The 12,270-nt window shown below is 28.6% G+C and overlaps 1 protein-coding gene across 1 annotated transcript; it reads right to left on the bottom strand.

Annotated features, from left to right (window-relative positions):
- Positions 1–10,433: 10,433 nt before the first annotated feature.
- Positions 10,434–12,185, bottom strand: LOC111030307 (zinc finger BED domain-containing protein 1-like; the record flags this gene model as incomplete). Its single annotated transcript, XM_022309732.1, has 1 exon — positions 10,434–12,185. A coding segment is annotated over one exon (1,752 nt), but the record flags the coding sequence as incomplete, so codon positions are not given.
- Positions 12,186–12,270: the final 85 nt, after the last annotated feature.

The following is a 12,270-nucleotide window of genomic DNA, read 5'->3' as shown; positions in this document are numbered from 1 at the left end:
AAATTAAACAAAAATATTATTCTGTACCTAATTGTCAGCGCTGTATTATAGAAGTCCTAGGAAATTTACTTCAATAACTATCTAATTTTATTGATTGAATCTTACAGTATGACCAGTAACTTCGTGTTACAAGTTATAAATGATAAAGTATTCGGGGAAAAATTCAAATTAACCTAATTTTGTACACTTATTTGATTCTCAATGAGAGAGTCCGGACCCGAAGCTACCCCCTTGATTACACCACTAGTTCCACTTATTTAAATTTAGTAACTTTTCAACCCCTGTGAGTTTGGTTTTAAAATGTAAAAACAATTTTTAAAAATATTTATTATACAGAATTGAAAAAACCCTTAAAGGCACACACCCTTAATAAACAATGATCGTACTTAACAAATGTTCATACAACTGGCAATCAGTAAGCATGCACGTATAGAAAATTCCATTTCCTTTAATAATACAATCTCTATAATAATTGTAGTTTATAATAACTTTCAGCTATCCTACACCGAAGCGAAAAAAGCGAAACGACTGACGAGTGATTAACAAACCATCTCTAATTAGATATATATATTTTTTTAATTTAATCGACGGCACGGTCATTACTTATTATAATAGGTAATACTCGTAATAGACAATATCATAGGCAAGCAAAAACCTTGGAAAACACTCAAGTGATTTTATATTGTTTATATAAATAATGGGGAGATTGTAAATACCGCCCTAAATGAACAGGTCAAAACAAGGTCTATGGTAAATTCCGCCCGGAAAAATATCCAAGTAAAAAAGGTACATGTAAATTCCGCCCAAAAAAATATACAGGTACAAAAATAGTTCCGCCCGGAAAAATAAATATTTTTAAACTAAGCGTTCAGTGACTGTGGGACGCGACCGTACTTTTCGCCACGCGGCGCGTGTTATAACTTATAGTATTAGGAAGTCACAAAATGTTCGAACATGAACAAAAAATAAATAGTATGGAAGTGATATTTTGACTCGTATTTATTATTATAATTATTACTATTTTAACAATTTTTAACAATTTTATATGCTATACTATATACACGACTTATAATAATATGTGCTAATTATTGATGATGATTTTATTTTGACTCGTATTTATTATTATAATTTTTACTATTTTACGATTATTATTACTTTTATATATATTGTGCTAATTATTGATTATGATTTAATTTTACTATAATATTATGATTGTTATATTTACTTTTATAATTATTACTATTCTTACGATTATACATGATTTATGTTGTAATTATTGACTTAATATGTGAAATATATATTTATTTAAATACCCACTTCTAAAGTATAATGTTTAATCTAAGTTATGTCAGTAATAATATGATTAATAAGACACAATCAGAAATTTGTTTATTAACAGTAATACATTTTTTCGTGCGGAGCTTACATGTATGTTTCTTTACCTGTATTTTTTTCGGGCGGAATTTACAATGTACCTTATTTTACCTGTAGTTCATTTTGGGCGGAATTTACCATTTTCGGGCGGAATTTACGTGCACCCAAATAAAGTTACTTTCCATTTTCGTGTTTTAATAATAGCTAGGTACCAATTAAATACCTATGACCTCATAGGCAGGTAGGTCCCTACTCCCTACTACTAGACAATCAATGAGTATGGAAAGCACAAAAACACCGAGGGTTCTTTTTGATTACCCGATTACTCGTACATATGGCAGTTCGGGGTCGCAGGGTAAGATATACAGACTATTGTATTTTTTGTGGACTACACCACTGCTAGATGTTGTTAGTAGCCCGCATGCTGTTGCTATACACGGTTCTAGTCTAGAAGTATAATAATATAGCTAAAGGTATGCAGACTGTAATATTATATTTGTTTTTAAATATACCCACACTTTATTATATTCAGTGAGTTCATACTTTAGTTGAAGTTATGTTTAATATCTTTTTTAATATATCTTTAGTATCTGGTTTCTACTTGGTAGAGGATTAAAACATTCATAATAAAAATAGTATAAGAATATGTGTGATGTACTGTTTGTATATAAATGTTAGTACTATATGTCTTATGTTTATTCAAACTTTCAATATTGCACAATAAATGTATAATACGACGACATGAAGTATATATTTGAATAAATATATATTTATAACAGACCTATACGTTTAACAATTATGACATATTTTTTTTTAGCTACACTTTGGTCGTGGTTATTTTTCCTTTAATTTTTATCGGTGTGATAAAAAAAATTATAAATTTGATACATTTTCTACGTGTTTTATATTTGACCTAACCTAACCTACATATTTATAAATTATTTTGTATTTACTAATAATATCTAATGTAATTTATTAAACATGAAATAAATCGATAGATTTATCACTATAAGATCAACTGGCATCGCATTAGAAACATCACAATACATTTGTATTGTTAATACTGAATTAAAAACTAAGAACAAGTATTATACAGGCATACAGGTATAAGCACATATAAATTTAAAATTGGTTAAATATTGTGTTGAGGACACATGAAACATGAAAAAAAATGGGTTCATCTAATATAATTTGGTAGGTACATACTTTCTTGATGGTTACCAAATTGTCTAAATATAAAGACAGTATAAACTAACAAATTTAAATATCAACAAGCATTTTCATATTATTTTACAAACTAATAAGGAAGTCAGGCGTGTTTAGTTTCATTCAAGCGCCTGTAGAACAAACTAAACTATAAAATACAATTTCCAAGAAATCAAAACACTCACAATATCAACTTCCTAAGACCATCTCCGTTTGTAACAAATTTATATAAATTAGGTCGTTCAGCTAATTTATATTTCTGAACACTTTTAGGATCTGTTAAAACTTTTTTACCCGGGTGGTTATAGTGATTCATAGACGAAAATCAGTTGTATCCCAAGAGAAAAATTACTTTAAATTTTTCTACTGTAAAATATGAGAGCACTCATAGACCAGACAAACTAATAGAGGCATAAGATGAACGTTTAAGATTAATGGGTTTTTCAAAACCTTAAATCGTTCAATGTGTAAATAGTATTTAGAAGAAAAGCAATTTAAATAAAATAGTTTTCATTAAATTGTTCTGTTACACTATTACCTGTATAATATTGTCTGTCAAGATTATCATTATAATATTATATATTCTTTCAACACAGTAAATTGTATTGCTGATAACTTCCAAATAATTTAAATTTGTGTACTTAATACTTTTTAATAAAGAACCTATATATTATAGACGTATTGAGTTGAATATGGATACATTTTTGTCATCTCTACTTATTATTACAATTTTTTTTATATTTTAATTTAATTTTTATTGGTTATACCTACATTGAGTTTGTTTAAAGATCGTGTGATTATATAGTGTAATTAATGGACGTTATTATAATTGATGTTGTTTTCTGGTACCGTGTATATTTATTTTAAGCACTTCCCCTTAATTGGAATGTTCATTGGTCCAATAATTGAATTATGTGATGATTTCATTTGTACATCCAAACTTTGTTTTGAAGTTTTTTATGTTTATTTTTATTTTTTAATTAAATAATGAGTTTTAAACATCGGTTGTTGGGTTTTCAAACTGTAACTTTAGATTCAAGTAAAATTCGCCATGGCTATAACCTAACCACATATATAATGTTACACCAAGGCATTTGGTTTCTCGACGAGTTTGAATTTGAATACTGCCAGGCGATTTAAGTGAGAAAGTTTTATTTCAAATGTAATAATAATACATAAATGTTTACCTACTTTAAGTTGATTCATTTTAAACATGATTTTGTAAAACCGTCAGCATCGGGATCAAAACGTTTATTTTGTAGTAGCTACCTATTATAATAACAAGATATTATATACAATGCCATACTCTGGTACTTCAATCACTCAATAGTAATTTTCTTAGAGAAAAAGGTGAGTTTCAGAAAAATAAAAATTTTTCTAAAATGTTGTGTTTTGTAAAAAAAAACAAATGTTTTAGAAAACACTTAAATTTAACCGAACAATAACTGTATGGTAATCATCATCCCCACTTATTATTAAAAATGTACTAAGAAAGGGTGGCCTCCCTATTAGTTTTAGCAATAATTTAATCGCCTAAACGTACTTTCGGACACCGTTGTATTGAGTACTTCTTGGTTGTTTGCATGGGTAGTAAAAATACTATGAATACCATCTCAAATTTATTAAGGTTTGAGAGTTCACGCATATGGGTTAGATAATAGGTTAGATGTAGTAACGTAATATTCTAATTTCTTTGCTGTTTTACAGATGGACAATGGTACCAATGTATCATGTAGATGATTGATGTGAAATAACATTTAGAACAGCTCAATCGCGTCTTGTTAATTGTTAAGTGGTAATAGTACCTATATGTGTAAATAATATAATAGTTTTTATTATTACCTTTGAGATAGCGCATAATTTTAAAATGAAAATAGTCTATTAAGTATACACGTATTGGATTTATAATAAAATGTTTTTGTGCAATTCATGCCTGGAACTTTTTAAACCTAGTCTTATATTGCCAAAGTGTTTGATATCTTCTGATACGAATATAGGATCTACTTTTCAAACTAAAAATGTTATTCCCAGCCTCTTATTGACAATATTTAGTTTAATTTTCACCTTAACTTGTAATACTCAATAGATTTTCCTATTTATGCTGGCATCCCTCAAAGTAGTGCCATTCTGCCGTTAATTATTGTATACTGCTATCTACTCGTCAGATCTGCTCAGATCAGAAAATACAATCTTTATGTAACTTAGGCTAACGATACTTTACTTTTATCAACATCTATACATCATAAAACGCAAGCATTCAACTATAATTACACCTAGATGCTCTTTCTAAATAGTCCACTAATTGAAAAACAAAAATAAACTAATAAAAGTATTGAGCATTTTACCGGCTATTGATATTATTTTTTTTCAAAACATTTAGGTTTTTAATTTTTTATATACTACTACAATTATATGATAAAATAAAAAATAATTTTATTATGATACATTTTTAATAACTTACTTACAGTTTTTACTTAAGAATCTAAATAATACTTAAACTCGGTCAATATTTGACTTCAAATTAATGTTTAAATACCTAGACTATATTTTAATATTATATGATAAAAACAAATGTCAATTATACCTAGCAGTTGTATTCTGTAGTAATCCAATTTTAAAGATTACTTAGTCCATAACATATAATGGTAAAAATTATGTAAACAATATTTATTTTAAATTTACCAAGTTAAATTGAAAAAATAAAAGTTTTTTATTTTATATTCAGCGTTTTTATTCTTTTGTATTTAATTTATAAAGGTACTAATATTTTATATTATTTACTTTTAGATTTTAATTCGAAAAAAACAAATTTTATTTAACGTACCTATTAAGAAACTAAATTTTTGAGTCGCTACATTTTTTTAAAATAAAATTCCAACTAAAAATACATTGTTTTCGAGCATAGTTTTGTTAAAAATAATTAAAATTTGTCGGTTCGCAATCATAAAATATTGATAATCAAATACACAAAAATTGTCTGTATATTTGGAGGGTAATATTATGACAAAATCTACCTAGGTATGGTAAATAATATATTAGGGTAAGAGCACACAATTATATGCCATTTCGATTCTGGCAAAATACTAAAATAGATATGCGACTTTCAAGACTTATCGCGATACATACGTGTTTGTGTGATTCGCCACTTGGGCAGTTCACTTGGAGCTAGTGAGTGACTTCAATGGGTACTAAAGCTTTCCAAGAGGCTTTTCGGAGATTTTGGTCAAGGCTCGGATATTGTACAACAATTATGGTGCGACAATAGAGATAATTTCGTAGGAGTCAATTAAAGTTAAAGGAGCTCGCGATTTGTTCAGTTCTGAGGAACATCAGGCAAGAGTGCAACGATTATTATCTAAGGCTTTTTATTGATGTTATTATTTTTAAGTAAGTTATGATCATTTTAAAATGTACAGTTTCAAAAAGGTCATAACATACTACAAAATAGTAATATCAATAAAAGGCTACGTAATAATCTTACATTTAAGTGTTATAATATAGGTAATTTCATCCAATATCAAAACTAACAGCACCCTATTGAAACTGTTGATCTAAAATTTGCCATATCGTACCTGTGAAATCAACTCTTAGACAACAAAGTGGGTACGACGTCCTCATAAGTGGTTTATATTTATGTAAATTTGATTACGTATTATTATTTTTTTTTTTAATGTCTATTGGTCGCAACTATTTTATTTGTATTAATTAGTGATCAGCAATAATAATATTATTATTGAATTATTATTTTTTAATTATCAATCATTGTGTTACAATTTTAGTACCTATAGGTAATGTAGTTTTTGCTGGTACTTTCCACAATCGTAAAATGTCGAGTGGTGTGTTGGAGCCAAGAAAATTAAATAATATTGTCACTGGTAGAGACTAGAGAGTAGACCGGTGCAAAATAAAGTAATTTAGATATTATGACGTTGCTCGCGTGACTCCGTCGCACTATGTATAGTTACTCATGGATATTCTTGTCTCTAAGAATTTTAGTCATGACAAAGTATATAAGTATGTCAGCAACATTGTGAAACTCATATCCCATACTTTGTACAGTGTTAGAGCGTTCTCCGTCTCTCATCGGTCGCATATACCAAAGATCGGAATACGTATTATATAGAAAAAAAAGGGATGCGCAAGCAAGATTCAAATTTGTAGTGTTGCTGACAATATCTTATTTAATAATGACCTACCTATATATAATATATATTATATTGACATGCTTTTAGTAGCGTCATAGCTAATTGACAGTGCACACCGAGAGCATTAAATTATTGCTAATAATTATATTAGGTACTGTACATTTATTCTACGTACCCATTCACTTTAAACAATCTTATACCAAAGTACCTACTACGGATTATTATAAATAAATTATAGTTTTGAACTATTTAGAGAAATTTGAAATAACAATTTTTTTTTCTATAAATGGCAATAAAATATCGTAAATTTATTTAACGTTCCTCATAAGTTATTATAATAACAGTAAAAAAATATTAAAGATACTTCGTCATGACTGTTTTTATAGTCATTTAAAATTCAAAAATTGACAAAATTCATCAAAATCTCAAAAATGTTGAAGAATATTTTGAATTTAAAAATGTATAAAATGTTCAGTTTTCATAGCTGAGAATTGAAAATTTGAAACAAGGTTTTTTTAAAACATATATAGTTACTGCCTCCAACAAATTTAAACAGTATACAAACACAATTTTCAATAGATATTTTAAGCTAAAATTATACTAGAATATCGATTTTATAGTTATTTTGTTTCGATTTAAAAATATTATTATAGTATAGGCTGACTGACGATTAACAAACCGTCTCCGCTCAGAATCGTTTTTAGTAATAATATTACATCATTGTATTCAAATTTAACACCATCCATTAGAGACATTTATAGTGACCCACACGACACCTATTGTGTAGCAGACTGGTATAATAACAGTAGCAACAATATGATTTAACATGGGTCATTTATTTTGAAATTGTTTCATCGCGTCACTGCAGTATTGGCTGCAATGTTAGGTACCTAACGTGTGTTAGGTACAAACGTGGATATTTAAACTGTTGTTAGATGCTCTAGCTAGCTGTTACAACGGGACCCTAATTTTTTTTAACCTTTTAATTTTTATTCATTTTAAAAGTTATATTCAACAAACGATGTACTAATTTTCAGCAATACAAAATAACATATGACAAACACTTAACGCGAAAATGTGCTAAATTGCTATATTCAAGTGGTAAAGTGGGAGCTGTAGATACGCGTAATACAGTTCAAAAAAAAAAAAACATTAGCCTTTATACCAATGCTATACCTATCAGGTACATTGTACATGCGCTATACTATGCAATTAGGTAATAACTATAATAATTACGAATTTTTAGTGTGATCACGAATCATGTATAGGTACACAAATAACTTTGAAATTACAGCCTATAAAACGACAAGGATATCGACACCAATTAATAGTTCATTCAGATGGTAAAAACACAAAATAACCATAGTACTATAGATAGGGTGATTCCAGGTTAGGTTACCAATAGCAGCGACCAACGACGCCCTAAGCGATTTTTGTTGTTTTTTTGTTTTTTGAATGTTGGTTCATCGATCTTCGCTCCTAGGTGGAAACGTACCCAGCGATAGGGAAAATCTACTTGGTAGCGAAGAAGGGCGCATCCCAGGATGCCTATTGCAGTAAAACTACTTTTTTTTTGCACAATAAACGATGGGGATCAGGGGAGAAGCAATGCCAACACCAGAACTCTTCTCCGGTTCTCGATAACAAGGGGAAAAAAAGAAAAGATAGGTTGTAAATGATGCACGAATAACCTGCAACTATTATGGTTCTATTACATAATAAAATGTTCATGGAAGTGTAACCCAGTAAATATTAAAATTAGATAAAAGTTTAAGTTATATTTTGTCACGCCATAAAAAACTACTTTAACAACAGTTATTTTATTATTATTTCTTCTGAAAATATTAGCTTAATATTATGACAGTTTTCAGTAAATTCATAGTCGTAATGTTAATGTTTTTAACGAGTGAAATGGAGTAACAACTAATAAGCTTAATAACTTTATTTGGGCTGTATAGTAATTTCACAGAAAAGTTTCCAGTGATAAAAGTATTAACTGACCTATTTCCTCTGGGACTTTTCGGTTTCATTTAAAAGGAAGGTAGGTTGGTATTATAGGTACCTATACTTTGATTTTTCTTAGTAATTCCCTTGTATTAAATGTAGGACAGTATTATTAAATGCATAATATAATGAGACTTTTGTGTACTATATTATTATAATACAAAATTATTTATGTATCATGGAGTTGTTATTACAGATATTAATAAATAGGTATATTGTTCGATTGTAAATAATGTTCAATAAAATATAAAAATAAACAAAATATTAATAATAATAATATACCGAATATCAACGAGTTAAATAACTGGGGAAATAAGCTAACTAACTTAAGTTATAAAAATATGTTTGTAGAGACATATTTGAAGTCGGCTACTTTTAGTTTAAACGATGGCTATTAATATTAGAAGTATCATATTACCACAATATGTTTGGTGAAAATGAACTTCACTGAAACAAATGTGCACACATCTACTATACATAAATGATAAATTATAAATTAATTGGTACCTACTTAAAATAATATTGGGGTTTTAAGCAGGAAGCATATTAAATGATTGTTTGCTCATTAAAAAAATACCTAGGTGCACTTAAATTAGTAGTCTAAATACTAATCATTAGTCTGCATATGTGACTTATTAATTAAAATAATTCATGAGGATATTCTTTAACACACAGGTCAAAGATGCAACCATATACACATACATGAAATAAATAAATTAAAACAAAATACAAATTAGAATATCTTGTAAAAATACCAATGTTTAAGAAAATGTTTGTTCATTCTGGCTTTCAGTAATATTATGAGTCTGTGTTAAATATATTTTACGTTTCAGAATTTGATTGTTGTTAATCTATATATATAATACATTTAATAATAGGTAACTTACTATAAGCTATAACCAGATATACCTACTTTCCCATTAACAAACAGAACAAGTTATATCACAACTTTATACTATATTATGATTCTAGAGTTTAAAATAAGAGTATAGGCCCATATATAATCATTTAAACTAGGGCTTACGATTTCACGTGTACTTAAATACACGGGTACACGTGTAATTATGAAACCCGTGTATTGATCCGTGTATTTAATGTTACACGTGTATTTAATATAACACGTGTATTTAATATTACACGTGTATTTAATATAACATGTGTATTTAATATTACACGTGTATTTAATATAACACGTGTATTTAAGGGCTTGAAACCGAAAAAAAATTCCGATTTCGGTTTCGGTTTTGGATACCAGTTTTGATTTTTTCCGATTTCTGTTTCGGTTTTGGATACCGGTATTAATTTTTTCCGATTTCGGTTTCGGTTTTTAACGGTTTAAACAGGTGTTCAAAATCGGTAACGAAAATAGGTTTCAAGCTCTGTTTAATATTACACTTGTATTTAATATAACACGTGTTTTTAATGATATATAATAATTGATAATTTATTATAAATGTTAATAAATTTAGCATATAGAAAAAAACAAATTTAACAGTAGGTAATAAATAATAAATATACAATATTAATAGAAGATATTAGTCTCACATTCCAGTCTTAGATAACATAATAACATTATAAATTATAATTAATATTATACAAAAAACATTAACAACAAAACAAATAATAATAAACAATAATTATAATAATTTGTATAAGGTTATAAATATATTAATCAATTAAATGTCTATTTTGATACAAAAAAACTTACGTGTTTACATTTTCTGGTAGTAAGCAGCTCCTTTTTGGTGTAACAATATTTCCGGCAGTTGAAAAACATCTTTCAGAGCTGACTGATGTAGCTGGTATTGTGAGATATTTCTTCGCACATTTGGAAATGATTGGATACTTGATTGTTCTTGTATTCCACCACTCAAAAGGATCCAAATCAAATCTTAGTTGAGGTTCAGCCAGATAACCTTGTAATTGTGTTTTTGGATCATTTATATCGATCATTTCGTCACCGTATAGGAACTCCATGGCACTTGTATGTGAATTTTTTGAATGTTCCGTAACTGAAACCTGTGGATAATTAGTTTCAAGTATATTTTGCAACTCTTTTCGAATATCATCTCTTGAATCAAGTGACTCATGTTCTAAGTCCTTATACCTTGGATCGAGTAAAGAAGATATTTGACTTAGGCTTACAGTACTTGAGGATGTCCATTCGAGATTAAAACGGGTTTTTATTTGTGTTATAAGTGATTGCTTGAAATATATTTCAATATCATCTTCAGTGTCATTTATTGATAAATGTTTTTCTATTACTTTTTGTAGTAATGGTCTGACCATTGAAACGGGAGAATGCTTTTCATCACAAAATAGTTGCGTTATTATTTGTAGTGGTTTGAGTTTTTTGATAAGAAATTCTACCCTAGCCCATTGGCTCTCTGTAATTTCAAACTTTTGTGCCATAGTTGCACTTGTAATAGCTCGATCAGCTATGACGTTAGCTAATGGAGATCGATTAAGGTATAGACGTTCTAACATCATGAAGGTGGAATTCCAACGTGTCTTACAGTATTGAATCAAAGCCGTTTTTGCCATACCAAGCTGTTCTTGTTTCATTTCTAATGATCGTTTCGCTATATTTGAATGTTTAAAATGAGAAACAAGTTTACTACATTTTTCAATCAATAATTGAATATTATCTTGCCTTAGCGAATGGTTGATAGCAAGTTGAAGTGAATGAGCTGCACATGTTACACTGCTAATGTTTGTATCGCTAGATATTAAAGAAATGGCATTAACAATGTTCCTAGCATTGTCGGTGACAACAGCTATGACTTTACTGTTAACTTCCCATTCATTAAATGTATTTCCCAATTGAATTGCTAGATTCTCAGCTGTATGGCGTTCTTCCATTTCATGCGTGCTAAGGGTATAAGAGCTAACGTTCCAATGTAAATCAATTGTATGAGCAGTTACGGTAATATATGAATCCTGAGATAACGAAGACCAGCCGTCAGTTGTACAAACGATACTTTTTGTCTGATGTAGATTTTCCCTTATTTTTGTTTCAACTAACTTTTTTAATCTATTTATTCTAGCTTTCATTGCTTCTTGCTTACAAACTTTATAATTGGGCTCAACGACAGCCATAAAATTTTTGAATCCTATGCTCGAACAAAATGAAATTGGTAGTTGATTCATTGATATTAATTTTGCTAATGATTCATGAATCAGTTCTCTTCGTTCGTTACTGCACGCAAATTTAGATTTTTGAACTTTCAATACATTAGGTCTTTTGCGTTTTCGACTAACTGGTGACTTATGTTCAACATTTGAGTTAACTGGACCTTCCACTTCACTTATGCCATCAGAGTCATCATTTTCTGCGAAATCGGAAGATGAAGGTAAAGGTAATGTAGAGGTGCAGGTCGATGAACTTGAAGTTGATGAACTTAAATCACAAATTACATAATTTTTCGAATTAATTGGTTTAAATTGGTTACCATTCTAACAAAATTTAATGCCATGTTTTATGTAAACAGTTTATAATGTTACCAAAAAATCAGAAAAAAATATTCAAATTATAATTTTT

This window comes from Myzus persicae, unplaced genomic scaffold (assembly GCF_001856785.1).
Source record: "Myzus persicae strain clone G006 unplaced genomic scaffold, MPER_G0061.0, whole genome shotgun sequence".
NCBI classification, from domain to species: domain Eukaryota; kingdom Metazoa; phylum Arthropoda; class Insecta; order Hemiptera; family Aphididae; genus Myzus; species Myzus persicae.
This window is presented reverse-complemented; position numbering and strand designations above follow the sequence as displayed.